The 26326-nt window shown below is 41.2% G+C and overlaps 1 protein-coding gene across 2 annotated transcripts in view; it reads right to left on the bottom strand.

Annotated features, from left to right (window-relative positions):
- Positions 1 to 26326, bottom strand: part of BRCA1 (BRCA1 DNA repair associated) — a 102996-nt gene that overhangs the window by 36103 nt on the left and 40567 nt on the right. For both annotated transcript variants that reach the window (XM_067470099.1, XM_067470098.1), the window contains exons 9-12: positions 20737 to 20855; positions 13140 to 16340; positions 11390 to 11478; positions 4735 to 4894 (exon numbers count right to left, since the gene is read on the bottom strand). In XM_067470099.1, the coding sequence (XP_067326200.1) occupies positions 4735 to 4894; positions 11390 to 11478; positions 13140 to 16340; positions 20737 to 20855 (3569 nt within the window). The remainder of the gene's footprint in view (positions 1 to 4734; positions 4895 to 11389; positions 11479 to 13139; positions 16341 to 20736; positions 20856 to 26326) is intronic.

Below are 26326 nucleotides of genomic sequence, written 5' to 3'. Positions count from 1 at the left end.
TCTTCCAATAGCCAAGCAAAGCAATAATGTGACCCACACGTTCTTGTGAAATGCTGATTATGATTGAAATTTCTCTCTGAGTGATACGACGATCGTCGTGAATCAATCTGTCAACCTTTTGCTTGTGAAACTCAGTGGTTGCTGTCACAGAATGTCCAACTCTTTGTTTGTCATGCAAGTTAGATGTTCCCACCTCAACATCTTTAAACCTACTTGTCCAATGACGCACAGTACTCACATCAACACAATCACCATAAACAACTTGCATTCTCTGATGAATCTCCATTGGGTTGACACCTTCTGCTGTCAAGAATTAAATGACTGCACGTTGCTTAAGTCGCATTGACCGACCATCTGTGCAGGGTTCCATTCTTTGCACTTTAACAACACAACCATTCAATGGTAAGGCTTCCTGCCAAAATGGAACTGTAGAGGAGAGTCTACTGAACAAGCCAGTACCTGCCGCATACCAGTACTGCCATCTGTTGAGGAGTTACGAAGGTGGAGGCATTATTTTTCATTCAACCCTTGTATTATAAAACAAGAGTAGAGGAGAAAATAGCATATCTCAAACCAAGCCTAAATGAATGCCCTCAGGAGACAGAATGAGTCACTCTTAACTGTTTATTTGTTGTTAGAAAGATATCTAGCTCCACTTTTATTTTCTTTTTGGGAAGAATCTACACTTAGTCTGCTGCAAGGCCAAAGTGATGCCCACCTGAAAGGTCACTTTAGCTCACAAAATGGGGTCCCTTGTCATGGTAATGAACTTATCAAAATTCTCTGACTTATTATTTTACACCCGTCACTCTACTCCCCCTGCTTTCATCTTATAATTTAATACCATTTTACTAAATTTATTATTTAATCAAGTTTTACTGTGTTTTTGTTTATTTTAGTTATCATTTACAGGAGTTTAAGGACAGCAATTAGTATCTACTTGTCTGTGTATTTTTGTTTTTGTCTTCTATTGTTGATACAGTCAGTGGGCTAATCAATAAATAGATCTATCTATCTGCTGTTAAATCTGCAAATATATTAGTAAATGTTAAGAAAGATTGAAGTCATGCCATCAAGATCAAGATGCTCTTGTCATGCAGCCTCCTTGCCTCCTATGCTCATTTTCTGATGAAAGCTCACTGCCTTCTTCCTCAAACATTTAGTAACAATGTGCAAAAGAATGGTAAGGACAGAATTCAAAAACAGAGCCATGCTAGTCTAGATCAGCATGTAAAGGAATGCTGTAGCACCTTAAGACTGAGAGAAAGACGTTGGCAATTTATATTTTCATAGACTAACTGTACCAAATGCAAGCAATGAAGTAGGACTTAAGCCTATGAAAGCTTATGCTACGCACTTCTTTCTTTTAGCTAAATTCAAAAGTGCTGCAGCTTTGTTACTTGGTTTGTCTGGGAGATGAGCTGATGGCATACTGAATACTTATCTTTTTGAATAATAGTGGAAGCAGGTATTCAGAATGCCACCAGCTCATCTCCCAGGCAAACCAAGTAACAAAGCTGATTACCTGGGAAACAAATTGAGGATTTAACATTCTTTGCACAAGCAAGAAAATTACTAAGAAAATCACAACAGAATCTATAACACTATGTAACAAAATCTGAAAAAATCTTCCTCATTTGAAAATGTTATTTTCTGTACAACTGCGCAGTACTAACTTTTGAAGTAGTTGTTATACTCCAGAAACTTCATTTTTTCTGGCTGCCACAAGCTATGCTGAATTGGTTGAGGCACTATGAGACATTCATAGAGCCCCCAGTGGCACAATGGATTAAATCCTTGTGCCGACAGGACTGCTGAGCAAAACGTTGGCAGTTCAAATCCGAGGAGTGGGGTGAGCTCCCATCTGTCAGCTCTAGCTTCTCATGTGGGGATATGAGAGAAGCCTCCCACAGGATGGTAACACATCCAGGCATCCTCTGGGCAATGTCCTTGCAGACAGCCAATTCTCTCGAGCCAAAGCAACTTGCAGTTTCTCAAATTGCTCCTGACACCAATAAACTATATTGGTGTGATGTTCGTTTGTGGGATTAACATAACTCAAAAGCCACTGGACGAATTGACACCAAATTTGGACACAATACACCTATCAGGCCAACAAGTGACCATCACTCATAAAAACATTGAAAAACACAGCAGAAGTGACTTTAAAAGCCAAAAAAGCAAAAAGACACTACAGCACATGCGCAAAAACAACTCCCCCTGGCAAACAAAACACACAATAGCATATCCACACTCTCTTCCGGACTACAGCTCCCAGCATCCCCTACACCAGGCCCTTTAGGAGAGGAAGATGATCCAATTGCACTGCTTCCAAGCTGCAAGCTTTCTTCTCTTTGGCTTTCTTTGAGAGCATCCCAATCCCTATGTTTTCCAATTTCCTGTTCCTTGACTGCAACTCCCAGCAATCCTCCAGATAGATAAGATAGCTAGATTAGATAGAGATTGAGATAGATAGATAGATAGATAAATAGATAGATAGACCCAATGTATGTCCTTCACTCAAAAAATTGATTTTGTCTTTTCGGAGTTGTAGTTGCTGGGATTTATAGTTCACCTACAATCAAATAGCATGATAAAATTGAACCAACCGGGGCATACAGGACTCCCATGACCAATAGAAAACACTAGAAGGTTTTGGTGAGCATTGACCTTGAGTTTTGGAGTTGTAGTTCACCTACATCCAGAGACTACCATGGACTCAAACAATGATGGATCTGGACCAAACTTGGCACGAATATTCCACATGCCGAAATATGAACACAGATGGAGTTTGGGGGAAATAGACCTTGATATTTGGGAGTTGTGGTTACTGGGATTTATAGTTCACCTACAATCAAAGAGCGTTCTGAACCACACCAATGACAGAATTGGGGCAAACTTCCCACACAGAACCCCCATGGCCAACAGAAAATACTCAAGGCCATCCAGTCCAACTCCCTTCACCAGGGCAAGAAAACATAATCAAAGCCCTCCTGACAAAGAGCCATCCAGTCATAGATATAGATAGATATAATTCAAACATACAGAGATATAGTATCATAGATTTGAAAGGGATCCCTGAAGAAGGACAATTATATGTTGCATGTTCCAGAGTAGGCAAACCAGACAACCTCCACATTAACACTGACAAAGAAACAGCAAGAAATACTATTTACCCACAAGCATAAAGAAATTACATAGATTAGAAACCAACGCTTTCTCATTACTTTATTTTCCATATCACCAGACTGGGCCACAGCAACGCGTGGTAGGGGACGGCTAGTACACATAATAAAAGTGAAAATGTGTGTGTGTGTGTGTGGCTGAGGTGTCCATTTACACAGACAAGCTCTTGCCTCCACAAACAGCTATAGCTCCCACTACTCAGGAGACATCAAAGGCCCTCCCTCCAATGACACTTCAGGTTATAGAGAGCACTGTGAACATGTACAAAAATCCTGCCAATGTCCCCCACAAACACAGTACTGCCCACTACCCAAGTGAAGGCTTTCATACAGGGACAATTTCATCCTAGATTTTATGTGTTTCCTCCACCACAGGCATCCTAGTGTTTCTTACTCTCTCCATTGGTAAGGAATTTGCATGACCCCTCCCACTGTCTCTTCCTTAACCCTTTCCTATTCTTTTCTATGGCACACAGCAAACAGAGGAACTAACCAGCAGCTGAACATACTAGAGAGGTTTGGGAAGAATTCACCATGATTTATAGGAGTTGTAGGCACTGGGATGTATAGTTCAACTGCAATCTAAGAGCACTCTGAACTCCACCAAGAATGGACCTGGAACTAACTTGGCACATAGGACCCCCATGACCAACAAAACATGCTGGAGGTCTTTGGAGGGATTCATAGGAGTTGTAGTTCACTTACATGCAGAGCATATTATGAACCCAACCCATGATGGATCTGGGCCAAACTTGGCATGCATACCCGATATGCCCAAATTTGAATATTGGTGGGTTTTGAGGAGAATTGGCCTGGACATTTTGGAGTTGTAGGGACTTGGATTTATAGTTCACCTGTAATCAATGAGAACTCTGAACTCAACCAAAGATAGAATTGAATCAAACTTGGCACACAGAGCCCTCATGACCAGCAAAAAAATATACTGGAGATCTTTGGGGAAAATTCACCTTGATTTGGGGGAGCTGTAGTTCACCTACATCCAGAGACCAATGTGAACACCAATACTGATTGACCTGGGCCAAACTTGGCACACATACCTGACATGCCAAAATTTGATTGCTGGAGGCGTTTGCGGGGAACTGACCTTCCCTTCTGGGAGTTGTAGTTCACCCACAACCAGGGAAACTGTGACCTCCACCGATGATGGACTTGGACCAAACTTGGCACACAGAGGGGACTGACTCACCATAGAGGGAGTTGTAGTTCATCCTACAGCCAGAGAGCACACTGAACCTCCCAATGATGCATCTAGAGCAAACTTGCCCAACATAACAAACTTTAAGTACTGATGGAATTTCTCGGCGTTAACCAGGCATGATGTCAATTGTAGTTCACTTCACCTTATGCATTTTGTACAATTAAAAAATGACTTTTTCAAATAACCTGGGCAACATCGGGTACCCAAGCTAGTTTGATAATAAAAAGAACAAATACAACTATTGTAAGGGTTTGTTTTACAGGTGAGAAAGCAAACTAGATTTTCAGACAGTCTTCATGGAAAAAGAATTGAGGACACTGCCCTACTCACCCTTTGGTGATCCCATCTCTTCTCCAGTGAAATCATCTTCTTTATCCAATTGCAGCCATTCTTCAGGAGCATCGTGCTGGTTTCCTTGTTTGAGAGCTGCCTCAATGATAACCATCTCATGCTGCAGTTTCTTTAAATCATTTTGCATGGCATCTCTTTGCTGCAAACAAGAGAGAAGTGCATGTGAGACTTACCTCTTGTAAGTTCTCTCTATTCACTAAATATATGGTTCTGAAGTGGAATAGATGATCACTGAAAAGGGCCTTTTTGTTTGTGACACTCTCTTCAAGGACACTTGACAGGCAACTACATCGTGTTTTTATATTGTTGTCATAGTTGAGGGGCAAAACAGGGGGAGTATTTGAAATTGAATTTATTTAGTTCAACTACTGAAATGGTTTTCCTTAGAATCGACAATACATAATTCACTGGATGCAAATCCCCACCCTTGGATCCGTGCTGCCAGCAAGATCAAATTTCCTCTTGCAGAGGCAAAGCTAGCCTGCCATTTTCCTTTTTAAATAATCCATGAATTCCCCATTTGCCTCATCTATATAAATAAAAATGTAATGTTCGTTTGTGGGATTAACAGAACTCAAAAATCACTGGACGAATTGACACCAAATTTGGACACAAGACACCTAACAACCCAATGTATGTCCTTCACTTAAAAAATTGATTTTGTCATTTGGGAGCTGTAGTTGCTGGGATTTATAGTTCACCTACAATCAAAGAACATTCTGAACCCCACCAATGATGGAATTGAACCAAATGTGGCACACAGGACTCCCATGACCAACAGAAACACTAGAATGGTTTAGTGGGCATTGACCTTGAGTTTGGGAGTTGTAGTTCGCCTACATCTAGAGAGAACTGTGGACTCAAACAATGATGGATCTGGACCAAACTTGGCACGATTATGCCATATGCCCAAATATGAACACGGATGGAGTTTGGGGAAAGTAGACCTTGACATTTGGGAGTTGTAGTTACTCGGACTTATAGTTCACCTACAATCAAAGAGCATTCTGAATCTCACCAGCGATAGAATTGGGGCTAAACTTCCCACCCAGAATCCCCATGACCAACAGAAAATACTTAAAGCCATCCAATCCAACTCCCTTCACCAGGGCAAGAAAACATAATCAAAACCCTCCTGACAAAGAGCCATCCAGCCATAGCTATAGATATATATGATTCACACACAGAGAGAGATATAGTATCATAGGTTTGAAAAGGACCCTTAAAGAAGGACAATAATATGTTGCATGTTCCAGAGTGGGCAAAGCAAACCATCTCCACAGCAACACTGTCAAAGAAATAGCAAGAAATACTGTTTATCCACAAGCATCAAGACATTACATATATTAGAAACCAACACTTTCTCATTACTTTATTTTCGAGATCATCAGACTGGGCCACAGCAACGCGTGGCAGGGGACGGCTACTCACTCATAAAAACAGTGGAAGAGACTTAAAAAGCAAAAAAACCAAAACAAAGCATTACAACACATGTGTAAAACCACATATATAAACGCAAACACACATATATACACATATACACAAATATATATACACACAAAATACATATACACAGACTGGCCACAGCAATGCATGGCAGGGGATGGCTAGTTTGCAAATAAAATCACATTCCCAGAAATGGCACTTATTCTCTAAACAAGAGTGTGCACCTTATTTTAAAGGGGTGTGTGTACTTTTGCTCTTATCAATGGTGCATAAAAGTCAGTGGCAATGGAGCACAACTCCACCATTGGCCTATGTAGCTCCTTGACCTCCAAATTTATATTAATCTCTGATTTAAATCAATCAAGTGAGTCACTTCTCCCACTTCCAATTAATCTCGCTCTTGATTATCTCAAGTGGAAGGAGCTCCAAGTTTCAAGATTTCACATAACAGAGAAAAAGTGAAGGAGACAATAAAACTATGAAGCGCTACTCGTAAATTTTAAACTGTGGCTGACAGTGCAGACTATTTTAAAAAGCAGCACAGAGAAGAAAGGGGAGGATAGGAGAAAAGGTAATCTTCAAGACTTAAATTATTCTGACCCAAAGCCCAAAGAATCAGAGGATCCTCCCAATCTGATGAGAAGCAATAAAACTTGGGTGGGCGAGTCCACTGAAGAGAATTAACTCAGCATAAGTTCAATGTTCCTTTCTCCTTGAATGAGAAGAGGTCAATCTAGATTTAGTTAAGATTAAAAGTCAGAATATTCAAACACTGTATTAATATTATTTATGGGCAGGTGGAATAATTATTGAATGGGAAATAAAACAATATAATAGGATGGGGGTTGTTATAGGTTTTTTCGGGCTATATGGCCATGTTCTAGAGGCATTCTCTCTTGACGTTTCGCCTGCATCTATGGCAAGCCTCCTCAGAGGTAGTGAGGTCTGTTGGAACTAGGAAAAAGGGTTTATATATCTGTGGAATGACCAGGGTGAGACAAAGGACTTTTGTCTGCTGGAGCAAGGTGTGAATGTTTCAACTGACCACCTTGATTAGCATTTGATGGCCTAGCAGTGCCTAGAGCAATCTTTTGTTGAGAGGTGATTAGTTGTTTGTTTCCTCTCTGTTGTTGTGCTGTTCTAATTTTAGAGTTTTTTAATACTGGTAGCCAGATTTTGTTCATTTTCATGGTTTCCTCCTTTCTGTTGAAATTTTCCACATGCGTGTGGATTTCAATGGCTTCTCTGTGTAGCCTGACATGGTGGTTGTTAGAGTGGTCCAGCATTTCTGTGTTCTCAAATAATATGCTGTGTCCAGGTTGGCTCATCAGGTGCTCTGCTATGACTGACTTCTCTGGTTGAAGTAGTCTGCAGTACCTTTCATGTTCCTTGATATAATAGGATAATAATATTTTAAAATGTTGGGACAAAAAAAGATCATATTTGATCAAAAGGGTAAAATTAAAAAGGTAATATGAGAAACAACTGATTTCATTTGAAAGGGAATAAAATGGGGAAGTTATTAAGATAATAATTCAAAGTTGAATTTATGAAAATGTATACAATTTGAAAATTCCATTAAAGTGGATAAATTGTTGATATTAATATTACTCATGGCTGTGTATTCATGTTAAATAGGGTGTCTTGTATTTAGCAGAAGTTGAAAAGTAATCAAGCAGAACAAGAAATACGTGTAATAATTTGATAGTTTCATTTGCTTGATGAACAAAAGTCCATTATGGGGTCGCGGTGACACAATGGGTCAAACCCTTGTGCTGCTGAACTGCTGACCAGAAGGTTGGAAGTTCGAATCCGCAGAACTGGATGAGCTCCCTCTGTTAGCCTTTGTTGTTCATTCGTTCAGTCGTTTCCGACTCTTTGTGACCTCATGGACCAGCCCACACCAGAGCTACCTGTCGGCCATCACCACCCCCAGCTCCTTCAAGGTCAATCCAGTCACTTCAAGGATGCCATTCATCCATCTTGCCCTTGGTCAGCCCCTCTTCCTTTTTCCTTCCATTTTCCCCAGCATCATTCTCTTCTCTAAGCTTTCCTGTCTTCTCATTATGTGGCCAAAGTACTTCATCTTTGCCTCTACTATCCTTCCCTCCAATGAACAGTTGGGCTTTATTTCCTGAAGTATGGATTGATTGGATCTTCTCAGAGTCCAAGGCACTCTCAGAACTTTCCTCCAGCACCACAGTTCAAAAGCATCTATTTTCCTTCGCTCAGCCTTCCCTATGGTCCAGCTCCCACATCCGTAGGTGACTACAGGGAATACAAATGTTTTTACTATGCGGATCTTCATTACCAGTGTGATGTCTCTACTCTTCACTATTTTATCGAGATTGGACATTGCTCTCCTCCCAAGAAGTAAGCGTCTCCTGATTTCCTAGCCCTAGCTCCTGCCAATCTAGCAGTTTGAAAACATGTAAATATGAGTAGATCAATAGGTACCACTTCGGCGGGAAAGACATAAGACATTCCAAGTAGTCATGCCAGTCACACGACCACCAGGTGACAATGCAGGTTCTTCAGCTAAGAAATGGAGAACAGCACCACGCAGAGCCAAAGATGAGCACTGCCTCCAAGCCGGAAATGAAAGGAGAAGCCTTTGACTTTGTTTGTGTTTTTCATTGTATTGTAACAAGGCATTGAATGTTTGCAGGTATCTGTTTACACTATAATCCGACATGAGTCATCACGAAGAGAAGGGCGAGATATAAATAAAGTGCTGTTCATTGTTGTTGTTGTTGTGTTTTGATGTTTTTTTATTTATCTTTATTTCTTTTCCATGTATGTTGTGGGAGGGTTGTGGGGTGGGTCATGGTGGGACTTTTTGATTTGCCATTTATGTGTGGTTTTTTGTTGTTGTCATTTTTTTATTGTATAATAAAATGAAAGAAGAAGAAAAAAGATCAGAGGAGAGAGGAAAGTGAGGTTAATCTAGCAAAGGAAATTAAATCCTGGACCAGCATGATGCTGCATCTGGAATCATTTCTGATTTATTTGGTGAAATAACTGCCTCTCAAATAATGTATCCAGAGGGGAAACTCTCCAATTTGTAATGGCAAACAAAGACAGATACAGAGGACCACCTTCTAATATTAGTAAAGATGTATTCATGTACAAAGCTTTCGAGGTTACTACATCCTCTGCAGTAAATCAAAGAATGCCCCGAGAGTGCCAAGGACTGATATTAAAGAATAATGCAAGCTCTGGCGCACTATAATAGGATGGTTTTAACTAAATTTCCCAGACAGAAGGCATACAAAAAGGCAGTGAAACTGACAGAAATGTCTTAGGTACAATATCTATGTACAGTGTTCCTTCGCTACTTGGTGGTTCGCTTTGAATGAACTCGCTGTTTTGCGGGTTTTTGAAAATATTAATTAAAATTATAAAATATTAAATATTTACATCCAGTGAAGGCCAGGGACCTCGGAAGTGTGGCGGCCTGTGGATTGTAGTTTATACAAATGTATACTGCACCAATAGAATACAGAGACCAAAGATCAAGCTCTAAATCTCTGCTTAGCCATGGAGACCCCCTGGCAAACTTTGGGTGACACTCTCTCAGCCTAAGACAGAAACAATAACAAACTTCTTCTCAATAAATCTTGCCAACAAAACCTTAGAACAGGGGTCCCCAAACTACGGCCCGCGGGTTGTATGCGGCCCGCCGAGGGCATTTCTCCAGCCCGCAAGGCCTGGCCTGGCCACGCCCACCTGGCGCCGCTCCGCCCATCGCGGGAACTCTCTGCTCTGGTCGCTCTGCTTGTGTGGCAGAGAGAAGCCTTTTGTAATTTACCTGCCTCCTTGGAGACTAGAGCGGCTGGAGCAGAGTGTTCCTGCAAAGGCCGGAGTGGCGCCGGGTGGGCGTGGCCAGCGGCGCGCGGGTGGGCGTGGCCGGCGGCGCGCGGGTGGGCGTGGCCACGCCCACCCAGCGCCGCTGGCCACGCCCACCCGGCGCCGCTCCGGCCTTTGCAGGAACACTCTGCTCCAGCCGCTGTGGTCTCCAAGGAGGCAGGTAAACTACAATTCCAAAACCAAAGGACACTGCCCACCAAACCCTTCCAGTATTTTCTGTTGGCCATGGGAGAACTGTGTGCCAAGTTTGGTTCAATTCCACCTTAGATGGGGTTCAGAATGCTCTTTGATTGTAGGTGAACTATAAATCCCAGCAACTACAACTCCCAAACGTCAAGATTCTATTTCCCCCATACTCCACAAGTGTTCCCATTTGGGCATATTGAATATCAGTGCCAAGTTTGCTCCAGATCTATCATTGAGTCCACAGTGATTGATGGAGGCAGGTGAACTACAACTCCAAAACCAAAGGACACTGCCCACCAAACCCTTCCAGTATTTTCTGTTGGTCATGGGATAACTGTGTGCCAAGTTTGGTTCAATTCCACCGTTGGTGGGGTTCAGAATGTTCTTTGATTGTAGATGAACTATAAATCCCAGCAACTACTACTCCCAAATGTTAAGATTCTATTTTCCCCCAAACTCCACCAGTGTTCACATTTGGGCATATTGAGTATTTGTGCCAAGTTTGATCCCGATCCATCATTGTTTGTGTCCACAATGATCTCTGAATGTAGGTGAACTACAACTCCAAAACCAAAGGACACTGCCCACCAAACCCTTCCACTATTTTCAGTTGGTCGTAGGAGAAATGTGTGCAAAGTTTGGTTCAATTCCATCGTTGGTGGGATTCAGAATACTCTTTGATTGTAGGTGAACTATAAATCCCAGCAACTACAACTCCCAAATGACAAAATCATTTTTTGTGTGAAGGGCATACATTGGGTTGTTAGGTGTCTTGTGTCTAAAATTGGTTTCAATTTGTCCAGTGGTTTTTGAGTTCTGTTAATCCCACAAACAAACATTACATTTTTATTTATATAGAAGTTTGGGTCTTTGTTTTTTGATTGGGGGGGATATGTGCAGAGTGCATAGGAATTCATTCATATTTTTTTTTCAAATTATAATCCGGCCCCCCAACAGTTTGCGGGACTGCGACCCGGCCCTCTGTTCAAAAAGTTTGGGGACCCCTGCCTTAGAAGATCAGAATCAATGCAAAGGAATACAACAAACACACTCACTAGTATATTTCTAACAATATTCCCTCTTGAGTTCATATTTTCCCTTGTTCTCGACGTCGTTACAGACAATCTCCTACCTGTGTGGTGAGGATCTCACTCTGGGACGACAGGCCCGATGAATCCCCCAGGTGGCTAGCTTCACTGTCATAACCCATGCATTCTTCACCTTCAAAAGACCATAAATAAATACATACACAAATTATATTGGATGGCAAAATAAAACAATTTCCAACCAGAGTTCTTGCTTCTTACATAAATGAGGTGTTGAACACACTATCTTACGAAACAAAGTATAAGAAGGATGACAAAGTTTTGAGAGTAGTAGAGTCCCAACTTTTCTGCCAAATAAGGACTACAACCACAGGAAATGCAGAGAAACACTTGCTCTTTTGGGATACTAAATTAAGATTTAAAAACAGACCTATGTTATAAGGTAAAGGTAAAGGTATCCCCTGACATTAAGTCCAGTCATGTCTGACTCTGGGGTGTGGTGCTCATCTCCATTTCTAAGCTGAAGCGGAGCGGTACCTATTGATCTACTCACATTTGCATGTTTTCGAACTGCTAGGTTGGCAGAAGCTAGGGCTGACAGCGGAAGCTCACGCCGCTCCCCAGAATTGAACCTGCGACCTTTCGATCAACAAGCTCAGCAGCTCAGTGCTTTAACCCACTGCGCCACCGAGGGCCCTATGTTATAAGTTGCTATAAATGTTATTAGGATCAACTGATACTGGAGCATGACAGATGCATCAGTATTAGTTGTAGTAAATATACAAAAATTGTAACATTTATGTATTTTTGTAAAACACAGATGACATGTAATATATACCTTCTCTGAATAAGCAAGAACTCTATTTGGATCCTAGATTATGATAATATTTTGACTACGCAGCTCACCAGTAACTTTCTTGTCCCTACTTGAAGTCCTGCACTTTACACCGGCCCGCACTTTACACTGGCATAAGCTCTACCTCAACATGTGTTATGACAGTATTTCCTGCCCAGTTTACTGTATTGTTGCACTTTCCTGCGCTCCTGTAAAAATGTATTGCACTCATTGAATCTGTACCTCAGCTATGTTTCTTTCAGCCGTATTGTTTTTATATTGCTTTCAATTGTGTTGTTATTTTATCTGATGTTTTAATTGATTAAAGTGTTTTACATGTGTGTTTTAATTGTAATCTTGGGCGTGTCCCTTGTAAGCCGCCCTGAGTCCCGTAGGGGAGATGGTTGGCGGGGTATAAAAATAAAGTTATTATTATTATTAAATTATTATTATTATTATTAAATTATTAATAATATTATTAAATTATTATTAAATTATTAATAATATTATTAAATTATTATTAAATTATTATTAAACCGCCTTGAGTCGCTGATTGGCTGAGAAAGGCGGTATACAAATACAGTAAATAAATAAATTATTATTATTATTAATGTTTATTCCATATTTTTTACTATAAACAACATTGTACTGAACAATGATAAATTACCATTACACTTTAAACCTAATTAAATTTTGAGAAAAGACTTTTTTATTAAAATTTGAGACACAGGATGAAAACTTTCAAGTGGAACAGAACTCCTTGAAATTCAGAAACAAATATGCAATGCTACCGCTATCTATTGCTTGGATGTTTATGTGTCTGGACATGCAACTTAGTCATAAGTTCACTTATAAAAACAATATGTTGCAGAACAGGAACATGCTTATCCCATGTGAGTCAATGGTAGGAGCAAAAAAAAGAGAATATGTATCCGATACTGGTGTTTACAAATCAGTTAATTATACCAACAATAGTAGAACTCATAATTATAACTTTGTACCTAAATTGGATTCTGAATTCACATATCTGGGCTGTTCATCTTTTGGTTGTACATCTTCTCTGGAAGCATCACCAGTGGGTTGACCGTCCTCTTTATTCTTTCTGGGAATTGTAGGCTTTTCTATGGGGCCAGAAACTGGGGTTAAATGCCTTGTTTCACAGGCCTTGTTGCAAGAGTCTTCAGATGCATGCGACTGAGAGGAAAACAAGTTCACGGAGCACTCCGACTCCTGGCTTGGAGAGACATCCTCGGCTTTGGAACCGAGATGATTTCTGCTGCTGTTCTGCAGTCCCGGCATCTCTACTGATGTCTCATTGTTTTTCAATGCCTGTGGTGATGTGCCAAATAATAGCGCCTGAAAACATGGCAGCTCTTCCTCTTCACTTGATTCATCCTCTTCCGAGGATGGCAATTTCCGCACTGGTTTCCGATGTGCCAAAACAAAGCGTTTCCTTTTCGACGTGGAATTGCCTGAGTCGTTGTTGCCCAGATCTTTCCCAACAAGAGATGGCCTGTCCATTTTAGAAGATACAACTGATTTGTCTTCCCTGTCTGCTTCTGGATTTGATGGCCCCTCTTTGCTTTTAATGGATGGATCCAGCAAGCCCTCTGGTGTCTCCGATGAGAGTTCAAAGACACAGGGCCTCTCCTCAGTGTATTGCTCCAACTTCTCTCTGGAAACTAGGCACTGAGGAACACCAATGCTGGAAATATCCATTGCTTCCTCTATGTCACTATTCAATTGCTTTTGTTCTATGATGCTTTTTGTTTCAGCATGGCTGGACTGAGGAAGCGATGGCTGACAAATTGCAGGACATGGCTGTATTGATTCTGGCTGAGTGCTTAATGCCAACCTATTGTGTTCAGCACCCGTGGTCTCGGCTTTTTGAATCTGGTCTCTATTTGAACATGTCTCATTAACCAAGCTTAAACTGGAGTTTTGGATGTTGCAATTTCTCAAAATACTTGGACTTCTGCCATTTCCACTCAGGCTTCTACTACTGCCACTAGTGTTTTCTCCTATTCCTGGAGATGCTCTTCTTTCAGTTGCGGGTATTTGGCTTTGAAGTTGATTTCCGTCCTCTCCGTTTTTGGCAAGTGACTGTACTGGCGTGGACAGCTTTTCTGGCAAAGGAGCTTCCAAAGCAAGCTGGAGGTGCTCAGTAGTATTCTCAAGCTCATGGAAACTGGAGCTAGAGGTTGCCAGTCTTTGGACAGCGATGTCTTTGTCTGCCACACAGGCAACAGCTTTGTTTCTTCCCTCATTTTGAGTCAATTTCTCCAAACAGTCAACCCTGCCATCTTCTACTTCGCCAACTTTCAACTTCCTCTGAATTTCAGCAGCGGATTCCTTTACAGGACCTGGATGCAGTAAGAATGAACGACGTTTGCTGCAGTTGAATATCTTCTGTACAAAATCTGCATCTGGTTCACTATCATCAGTTTCTGGGTTCAACTCCACGGTACCTGCAGCTTTATCATCAGGGAGACTGCAGTTTTCTGTGACAACAGCTGTCCAAGACCTATTGCCCTCTTCTGTCTGAACATGCAATGCACTCTTATCAAGTTGACCTACTAGGATCTCCTTGTTCTTATCAGAAGTGCTTTGCTTCACTGCTGTGGGATGGAACTGCAGAAGTGAAGAAACGCCTTGGGAGCGTACAGTGGGAGCAATGAAATAGGGACTACGATCCTCTTTAGTTTCTTCAACACTCAAACCTTTTACAACTCCAGCCATACAAGGAGAGACTAAAGAGCTAGGAGAAACTTTGTTTGCATCCTCTTTCATGTCCATCAGGCTGGTTTCAGACCGTTGCAAACCCTTCTGCAATGTCCTGGGGTCACTTTCTATTACAGACTGAGATTGAATTTTTCCTGCTTGAGGACTCATTGGTTTATTTTCTCTCTCATCCTCTTTTTTGTTCTCTCTCTTTGCTGGCTCGCTTTGCTTCCAAGCTCCTTCTGGTTGAAGCTGAAGTTCCTTGTTCCCATTCCAGGTTTCTTCTGTGAGCAACTGAAGCCTCCTGCTCCGCCTAATCTGTCTCTGGCCGGTGTCTCCTTTCGCTTCCCTGTCTTCTATCTGTATTTTTGACTGTTCAGGAGACCACGGGTTTCCACCCATCACAAACTGCAATGGACCATGTGGTCTAGACAGTTGTCTACTTTTCTTACTTGATGAGTTTGTTTTCTTTTTCTGATTCGATTCTGACAATTTATGGCAGATGCTCACAGCTTGTTCACTCCCAACTGTTTGCTTGATAGAAAGTTCTTCAGGAGACTCAGCATCTTTTTGGCGTGCAACAGGATTGCCATCAACATCAGCAAAGACTTGGTCACAATCTTCCCAAGAACCACAATCAACACCAACAGACCTTTTCCTACATTCTTTCCCATTCTGTCTTCTAATGAAGTCATCAGGTGTCAGTTCGGATGTGGCTTTCCTCTTTCGTGCTAAGGTTTTTTTCCTAGCGTTTGTGTTGACACCAATACTTTCCTCTGCTTGGATATGGATTGTGTCCTTATCATTCCGAAGTGGGGTTGATTTCCGTTCCCTCCTGTACGTTCTCCCAAATATTTTATCCTCAAGCTTAGAGGCGACTGGTTTGGCTACAGGCAGGTCACCTTCATGGCACATTGTAAACTCCAACTGATCTTCTATTTGTCCAGTTTTCTGAGATACACAGAGGTCTGCATCCAATGTACAAGGGCTCAGATCCTGATTCACTTGTTCAGAGTGATTGTCTTTAAAGGAGTCGGGAGGAACGCCCTCCTTGCTTTTGGACAGCCATTCACTGACCTTCTGGATACTCTGCATCAGTCGCTTTCCAGTGACCGGATTCAAAGGACTGTTAACTGAAACTTGGGTCTGCAATTGCTGTTCCTCATTTACATGGATCATTTGTGAACTTCCAGCGGGCATCATAAGATCAGCCCATTCTGTGCCATCACCTTCCTGCTTATCTGCAGTGAGATTTGCACCTTCAGCAACCGCCTGTTGAATACTGAGTGAAAAGCAAGATCCATCCTGTTGCAGGGAATGGGTTTCAGGTTTTGTGTCATGCTGTCCCATGGAAGGATCTGGAGAAGACGAACCCTGGCTTTTTAATTTAGCAACATTCTCTGCAGCAACGTTCACATTTTCGGTGATGGTTGGAGTGCATTCTATGCTTTCTAGTCTTTCTTCTGAGAAACCGCATGCACCTAAAAACAGAAGAGTTTAGAAAAAGTTATATTTTCTGCCTTTTCCTACCAGAATTCATGTTAGTTCAGGGGGTGCTTGGAATGCAATTTTCTTGCTTCTTGGCAGGGGGTTGGACTGGATGGCCCATGAAGTCTCTTCCAACTCTATGATTCTATGAAATGCCATTTGCTCTGAAGAAATACAAATTATTTGGGTTTGCTTTTTTTGTCGTATCAGGAGCGACTTGAGAAACTGCAAGTCGCTTCTGGTGTGAAAGAATTGGCCATCTGCAAGAACGTTGCCTACGGGACGCCCAGATGGTTTGATGATTTTATCATCCTTGTGGGAGGCTTCTCTCATGTCCCCGCATGAGGAGCTGGAGCTGATAGAGGGAGCTCATCCGCCTCTCCCCGGTTTCGAACCTGCGACCTGTCAGTCTTCAGTCCTGCCAGCACAGGGGTTTAACCCACTGCGCCACCGGGGGCTCCTTATTTCTTTGGTGAGTGTGCTGTGATCGATGGTGGAACTGAAACTACCTCTGAGCATATACAAAACTGCATAATGTTTCTAATTAAGACTACATTTATATTGGCCACACAATAATACTATGTAACTTTTTTTTAGAAAAAACATTTCTGGTTTGAAAGTGTTATTTCCAGTTTATGTTTGTGTTGCTTACTTTGAAAATAGTGTTATACTCCAGAAATTTCATTTTTGTGGCTGCCACAAATTATATTGAATTGCTTGAGACTTTATGAGATATTTATTGAAAAACTATAGCAAAATGTGCTGCAGGATGTACCGCAAAAACAAAGTTTTTGTAGTTTAATAAACTTCTTCCATGTTGGTTGTCGAAGGCTGGAATCACTGGGTTGGTGTGGTTGTATGGCCATGTTCCAGAAGCATTCTCTCCTGACATTTTGCCCGCATCTATAGCAGGCATCTTCAAAGGTTGTGAGGTCTGTTGGATACTAGGTAAGTTGAGGTTTATATATCTATGGAATGTCCAGGGTGGGACAAAGAACTACCTCCCATGAAGGAAGGAGCCAGGCTTTGAAGCTGCAAAGACATTCAACACTAATCAAGGTGGCCACTTGTAACATTCACACTTGCCTCAAACAGACATAAGTTATTTCTTGTGTGTGGGTGAAATGTCAGGAGATAATGCTTCTGAAACATGGACATACAGCGCAGAAAAATCACAGCAACTTTTCTATATTTTTATGATAGAACAAATTAGGAAATGACATTCATAACCTAGGAACAAAAACTATTATATAGTGCAATTATATCAACAGCAGCCCATGGCTCAGCAGTCCTCTTTTTATCTTTCCTCCTTTCTTTCTCTTTTTACTAAATTACAATAAATATATATTCCTTGCATTCATGTTTGAATACCAGCAGGCATCCAAACTACTCCTCCACAAGCCAGGAATCCCTTAATTGGACAGAGTTCTTTTCCATATGTATGAAGTACTTCTGAACAGAAAAGAAGATAATCTGCTGAGCACTACTGTGAATTGCAAACATTGCATATTCACATGCTCAGTCACTCTCTTTATCTCAAAAAAAGACCACGTCCGTAACAGGAAATATATCATTTTTTAAAATATTTAGAATTCAAACAGAGTCCGTATGAGACTTTTCAAATTACAAAAAAAGGGAAATACATCTTGTATCTGTTTTATTGACTAGATGTTAACAGGTGTCCTCCCCCTCTCAAATGATGACTTGGAGAACAGGCAAAACAGAAATCACCATCATATTTCTATTACTTTTGTTCTGGGAAACTGGAACTAGAGGTCAAATTATGTGTTACATTAAATATGTTTTCCAAAAACCAGTCTCAAGATGGCAATTTTTATTCTGAAGCACCACCAGTTATGCGTGGCCCTTAAGTCACGTAAAAACTAGGATTGCAAGTTTAAACTTACATAATAAATCAATTTAACTAATTCGAAAAAGCAAAGGCCAGTTGTCGCCTTTATTCAAACTATTTTAGAGGCTGGCAAGATAATCGATTGGCTAAAATATGTATTATTTATCAAGAGTCATTCCTACAAATGGAAATATTTTTGATTCAATTCTTAGTAGAAATTTTCCCAACTTGCACTCCTCAAATGAATTCATAAACCAAAAGTAAGTATCCTTCATTTTTACATGCAAACAATATGTACAATTAGGAAAGGTTGTACATATTGTGTACAAAAAAAGTATGAATACAGGCAACTAAAAAAAACCACAAATTAGTGTGCAATTGTGCCAAACAAATTTATTTATTACTAGCCGTCCCCTGCCACGCGTTGCTGTGACCCACTCTGGTGGTCATGGGGGTTCTGTGTGGGAGGTTTGGACCAATTCGATCGTTGATGGGGTTCAGAATGCTCCGTGAACTATAAATCCCAGCAACTGCACCTCCCAAATGTCAAGATTCTTATTTTCCAGTGTTCACATTTGGGCATATTGAGTATTCGTGTAGAGTTTGGTCCAGATCCATCATTGTTAGAGTCCACAGTGCTCTCTGGATGTAGGTGAACTACAACTCCCAAACTCAAGGTCAATGTCCACCAAACCCTTCCCAGTTTGTGCCAAGTTTGGTTCAATTCCATCACTGATAAGAGTTCAGAATGCTCTTTGATTGTAGGTGAACTATAAATCCCAGCAACTACAACTCCCAAATGACAAAATCATAATTTTTTGAGTGATGGTCACTCCTTGTGTTGTGAGACGTTGGCTTGCCAAATTTGGTGTGATTTCGTTCATTGGTTCTTTTGTTTTTAAGGTACTCATGATGCACAGAGCATATATATATATATATATATATATATATATATATAAGTATAAAATTTATTTAGGGCTTTTATATCCCGTCCTTTCTCAACCTCCGCAGAGGGACTCAGGACGGCTAACAAAGTGGCACCCCATGGCGCCCACATCAAAACATAAATATACAATTAACAGTAATGTAATAATAACAATATGAAACAGTATAAACAGTATAAAACCATATAAACAATATAAAAACAATATAAAAACAGACAACACATAGTCAGTGGTCACCGATTTAAATCATTATCCAAGGGCAGTCCATCAGTTCTAAGTGAGTCATCACGTCTGTAGGTCAGCCTATTCTCCAAAGGCCTGATCCCATAGCCACGATTTTACTTATTTCCGGAAGGTCGAGAGGGATGCAGCAGATCTAATTTCACTTGGGAGGGAGTTCCACAGCCGGGGGCCATCACAAAAAAGGCCCTGTCCCTTGTCCATGCCAAATGTGAATGTGACAATGGGGGGACAATGAGCAGGGTCTCCTCAGATGATCTTAGGGCCCTAGGTGGATTGTAGTGGGAAATACGTTCAGACAAGTAAACTGGGCCAGAACCGTTAAGGGCTTTATAGGCCAAGGCCATTACTTTGAATTGTGCTCGGAAGCTGATAGGCAGCCAGTGGAGCTGGCGTAACAAGGGTGTTGTGCGCTCCTGTACCCAGCCCCATTGAGCAGCTTTGCTGCTGAACGTTGGACTAGTTGAAGCTTCAGAGGCAACCCCACATAGAGTGCGTTGCAGTAGTCTATTCGGGATGTAACAAGAGTGTGGACCGTGGCCAAGTCAGGCTTCCCAAGATACGGGCGCCAAAAAGTACAAATGTATGCCAAAAAGTACAAATGTTATGGAGAATATGACAGGAAGTTTTGTCCTTCCCTATCAATACAGTGTAGGAATAGATTTTAAATTGGAGGGGATTCTAAGGAGAAAACCTTGCTCTTTGATGTAGAAAATTCAATTTGATGTGGCCCCATGTCTACAGATAGAGTACTCCCTATTCAAAATACCTAAGATCAGAAGTGTTTTGGATGTATTGGGAGAAGAATTTTCAAATGCCTATATTTACATATACATAGATAAGGAAATTATCTTCAGTTATGTTTCATATACACCTTGTGCATGCAATCTAAATACAATTGTATACAATATTTTAATAAATTTATGCATGAAATAAAGTTTGTGTACACTGAACCATCAGAAAGCAAAGGTGTCACTATCACAGCCATGAATGTGGCCAATTTTGGATTTCAGGTTTTTGAATAGGGGATGCTCAATATGTATACCTAAACACAGCTAACTTTATTGATTAGTTAATGAATATCCTGCCTTTTCCCCAAAGCAACAACCTTTTGACCTTCTGGATGTAGCAGAAAGCAAATGAGCTATTAATGAACTAACTAGCAATGAATTTGTCTTATCCCACCAACCAAGACCACAACATCTCATAAAAATAGACCCAGGAGGAGTATGGTAGTCCATTTTCAGAAGCTGCTTGTGAACTAACTATCCTGAGTTGCAAAAAGGGCTTGGCTAATATCAGGGCATTTGGACACCTGAATTAATTATTTCACCTAACCAGAAATCTTCATACCTAGAATAGTTAATGCTCCGTGTTCAGCACTTGGCCCAGGAAGGTTCATTGGACAATGGTTTTGATTCTCAGCACACTGTTCACCCATATAAGGCAGGGGTTCCTCTATGAAATCCACACTATGGAGAAGAAAAACAAATGCCCAGGTGATCAAAGGAATTACTCTTTTAAAAGTCTAGAATCTCAATCAAATACAAAAAGCCAGAAAAAACAATGCGGCACGGATGTAACACTTTCACATTCCCTCTATTAGTCATGGATGGCAGGAAGAGAACAAGTGAATGATAGAATTAAAGGGGGGGGGGGGGTCTCATTTAACATCAAGTCTCACCTCCCACTAAAGACGCAGTCTGTTCAGCGCCTTCCAAATCGCCCAGTTTTCTGTGTACCCAGGGGGGAGTCTCTCATTTGGTATCAGCCATTGATTGAAGTTCTGGTTTGAGCCTGCCACTTTTGGACTCTCTCTTGCTGAGGTATTCCAGCGAGTGTCTCTGTAGATCTTAGAAAACTATTTCTTGATTTAAGCCGTTGACGTGCTGGCTGATACCCAAACAGGGGGTGGGCTGGAGATGTCACTGCCTTGGTCCTTTCACTATTGGCTGCTACTTCCCGGCAGAGGTCAGCTTGTGCAATACTATCTAAACAGTGTAGTTTCTCCAGTGGTGCAGGGCGCAGGCACCCCGTGATAATGCAGCATGTCTCATTAAGAGCCACATCCACTGTTTTAGTGTGGTGAGATGTGTTTCACACTGGGAATGCATATTCAGCAGCAGAGTAGCAAAGCGCAAGGGCAGATGTCTTCACTGTGTCTGGTTGTGATCTCCAGGTTGTGCCAGTCAGCTTTCGTATGATATTGTTTCTAGCGTCCACTTTTTTGCTTGATATTCAGGCAGTGCTTTTTGTAGGTCAGAGCACGGTCCAGAGTAATTCCCAGGTATTTGGATGTACTTCAATGCTCCAGTGGGATTCCTTCCCAGGTGATCCTCAGAGCTCGGGATGCTTGTCTGTTCTTAAGGTGAAAAACACATGTCTGTGTTTTAGATGGATTAGGGATCTGCTGGTTTTCCCTGTAATAGGCAGTGAGAGCACCTAGATCTTCAGAGAGCTTCTGTTCAACCATCTTAAAGCTCCCTGCTTGAGCAGTAATGGCACGGTCATCAGCATAGATGAAACTCTCTGGCAGTGGCTGGTCATTTGTGTAAATGTTGAACATTGATGGAGCAAGCACGCTTCCCCGAGGCAGGCCGTTCCTCTCTTTCCGCCATCTGCTTCTCTAGCCCTGGAACTCAACAAAGAAGCTCCTGTTTTGTAGCAGGTTTCCTATGAAGCGGGTGAGATGGTAGTCCTTTGTGATATTTTACATTTTTCTCAGGAGGAGGCGGTGGTTTACAGTATCATAAGCCGCTGACAGGTCTATGAAGACAGCTCTATAATTGGTGTAATTGCTAAAATATTCTTACTGTCCTGACTCTAGCGTCCAACCTGGCCCTATCCTCTGCAAGGAGAGCATATTTTGGTTCATGTCACAACCCAAAAAATAACCTGAAAACCTCTAGAGTTAGGATTGAGAGAGATGAGCTTGCATAAAACTGCCATATAAAGAATGGGATCCAGAAGAGAACCAGTCCCTAGCATGGATGGGCTGAGACTACAGACTGGGAGCCGGTGAGTGGACTTACAGTATGGATTGGAAACTAGTCCAAATTGTCAGCCACTTTGGACTTGCCCTCCTGTTTCTAGCCCATCACTTGAATGAGAACAGAGAGAACAAAAGGAACCCTTCTGATTTTGCTCCTGTACGGTCTCTCCCTTCTGTTCTTCCATGTTGTTTTAATGATTTAGAAACAAGAGAAAGTTTATAGGAAAAGTGAAGAAAGCATATGACATGTCTCAAGTGAGAAAGAGGGTTCCATTTTCTATCCATTGGTACATCTCACCCAAAGGACTGAAGAAGAAGAAGAAGAAGAAGAAGAAGAAGAAGAAGAAGAAGAAGAACAACAACAACAACAACAACAACAACTTTATTTTTCTACCCCGCCTCCATCTCCCCGAGGGGACTCGGGGCGGCTTACATGGGGCCAAGTCCAAAGCAACATACAATTAAAAACAGAAATAACGTATTAAAATAGCGTAAAAACAGCATAAGCAACAATAAACAAACATCATAAGCAACAACAGACTCATTTGTGGGTGGGGGGGCAATGTGTGAAACGAGTTAAAGGATAGGCTGGTCAATAAGGTGGATAGAACGTATAGTAGCATAGGAATAGAGCAATTAAATAGGATCATTTCAGCTTAACTTAAAATATATCAAATATAGGAATTTAAATTCAGGTCATGGTTAAAGACCATCTGTCAAGGAGTCGTCAGTCGAATGCACAACGAATCATCCATGTCTTTAATTCCTTACAGACTGTGGATAGGGAGTGTGCCAGCCTAATTTCCCTGGGGAAGGAGTTCCAGAGATGAGGGACCACCACCGAGAATGCCCTTTCTCTCATCCCCACCAACCACGCCTGAAACGGTGGTGGGAGTGAGAGAAGAGCATCCCCGGAAGGATCTTAAGGACCATGTGGGCTCGTAGGGGAGGATGCGGTCACGAAGATAGGCAAGTCCTGAACCATTTAAATGCCAAAAAAGGCAGGTTGCCTGAAAGAAGAGTGCCCTTTCTGAACTGCTTCATCAAGCAGGTGAGAACTGTGTTAGGCATTACACGGAGAACATGGTTCTGTACATAAAAGCTAACTAAAGAATAGTTGCAACTGCAGAAGCTGAGATACAATTTCCCCCCTTCTCTATTCTGGGGTTTCTTTGTTGCACTAGATGGGACAGGCTGACTCTTGAGATGATATACCTGAAATAGCAAACCCACTAAGTGGCTGCTTTGGTCTACTCAGATTTGTGCTCTTGGCAGTTTCTGAGTGGATCTTAACTGGAATATAAAATCACAGCCATGATATGTTACTGTTGTTTTAAATATTGAGGGTAGCAGCTAGGTAGGATTTTTCTTTCTCCTTCCTTTTTGTTTTGCTATTCATCTAGGTATGTTCAATGACAAATTCTGGTGGCAACTGCTGTTTACCTTGCCTGTTGTAGGCAGTAGACACAGTTTCAGTAGGATCAGTAAATTAGAATTCTGGTCTATCACAGCTCAAGCTTTCCTACAATTTACTGTAGAAACACTACTATAACTCAATACCACAAAAACCTGTGCTTATTGAGCCCTCCCTCGCCATCCTCTCAGTGCCAATGTTGCTAAAAACATGCTAGCATAAGGCAATGCGGAAATAGGGATCTGGACAGATGGAAAAACAAGACTTTGTAAAAAGGAGTTTCTTCATCAGAGGCTTTGTTAATTAAAGCAAGCCTTCGAAGAATCCAAGAATGTATGTATAACTTCCTAAACAGTCATATAGAAGGCATTAAGATTTCATGCACAGCATCAGAAACGGTGCCAAGAAGCAAGATCTACTAAAAATGCTTCAGCTGGGACAGAAAGAGGCAAAGGTCTCAGTGACTCATCAGAGAACTGCAATTACTTTTTCTGACTTATCTCCGACATTACAAACTAGTCTAGCACACATGTGCATTGCCACACTAAATTTGTTCTCTACTTTCATGCCATAGCGTCAACAAGGTCAAATGTTAATACACAACTGGAACAGAGACCATAAAACCATTGAAAGAACCCACAACCTTAAATATTACTAGTTGACCCTGTAGGTTGGGGCAAATCCACACCAAAATGTAGCCCCCACAATGCTCCACCAACCTAACCTATGCCTCAGTTTTCCTTCCAATTGTTAGTACTCAAACCATTGGCTCTAAGCCTAATGTACGAGCTTCTTTCACCTGTGGTGTCTTCCTCAGCCCTTCTTTCATTAATCATTCTGCCTTCTCTGCCTATCCCTCCTTTTAGTCCCCTAACTGAGCACTATGCACTCTTGTTTTGTGCCAGTTTACTTCAAGGATGTCTTCCCTACCTAGCTTCTCAGTCAATAATTGGAGGGAGGGTATAGTTTGATTAGTGCAATACCCTATTAATATAACTAAAAACCCTGGAACTGGGATTGGGGGAACTGCTTGCCTAAGGCCATCAAATAAACAATGGGATCCTGGCTTTTAGGGAAAAAAATTAAAATCATGGTTTTGGGACCAGGCCTTTGGGCAGTAGAAGTAAATGTATGCAGCATTTCAGAAAGACAATGACTGGAGCGGCGATTCGATGGACAAGACTGTTATTGTTTTAATGATTGTTTTATTGCTTGTGGATGGACTGTTTTTAACTTGATTTATGTCTAATTGTAGTGTATAATTGTAATTGTATGTACTGGCATTGAATTTTGCCATTACTTATATGTAAACTGCTTTGAGTCCCCCTCGGGGTGAGAAAAGCGGTATACAAATACTGTAAATAAAATAAATAAATAAATCTAGGCTAAACCAGTTAAATTTAGGTCCCAACTGAAATCTATGGGACAAGTTAGTCATTTTTTGTTGTTGTTGTGTCAGGAGCAACCGCTCCTGTTGTGAGAGAATTGGCCGTCTGCAAGGACGTTGCCCAGGGGACGCCTGGATGATTTTTGATGTTTTATCATCCTTGTGGGAGGCTTCTCTCATGTCCCCGCATGAGGAGCTGGAGCTAATATAGGGAGCTCATCCACCTCTCCCCAGATTCGAACCTGCGACCTGTCGGTCTTCAGTCCTGCTGGCACAGTGCTTTAACCCACTGCACCACCGGGGGCTCCAAGTTAGTCATGAATTCCTCCATGAGTTTTGGATTAGTGCAACATATTTAAGGGATAAGAACAGAGCAGAGAAGATATCAATCTCAACAGTTAAGTCTAGAAGCAGCTGAGAAAGTAGGACAGAAGATCTTAACCTCCCAACAGAAATATGAGTAGTGCCAAAATAATGTATTTGTCAGATACCCCAATCAAAAATTTGATTAAAATTAGATGTAACTTGTTACAACCTTTGTTTTCTTTTTATTTCAATATAATAATAATAATAATAATAATAATAATAATAATAATAAAACAATTTTATTTTTATACCCCGCCAACCATCTCCCCTAGGGGACTCGGGGCGGCTTACAAGGGATATGCCCAAGATTACAATTAAAACACACATGTAAAACACTTTAACCAATTAAAACATCAGATAAAACAAATAACAACACAATAGAAAGCAATATAAAAACAATACGGTTGGAAGAAACATAGCTGAGGTACAGATTCAATGAGTGCAATACATTTTTACATCTTTCACACTATTAGATTTATTTAAAAAGAAGTATGAACTCATATCAAACCAAGTTAAACACAAATAAATATTAAACCATGAATGGAAGACTTAAGTCTCTATCCTCATACAGGAGTTCAAGTTTCATATCTCTGAGAGAAAACCCGTCTTACTGTTTGTACTGGTCCCACACCTGAGGCGGTTCAACAAAGTGGTTCAAAACTCTTTGAAACACTTTGAACAAGTATTTACAATTAAACAGTAGAGGTGAATGCCATCTTTTTGACAAGTTTGACAGTTACAAGTGCACATGAAAAACAACAGATAATTCACCTGTCACTTCACA

This window comes from Anolis sagrei, chromosome 6, assembly GCF_037176765.1.
Source record: "Anolis sagrei isolate rAnoSag1 chromosome 6, rAnoSag1.mat, whole genome shotgun sequence".
NCBI classification, from domain to species: domain Eukaryota; kingdom Metazoa; phylum Chordata; class Lepidosauria; order Squamata; family Dactyloidae; genus Anolis; species Anolis sagrei.
This window is presented reverse-complemented; position numbering and strand designations above follow the sequence as displayed.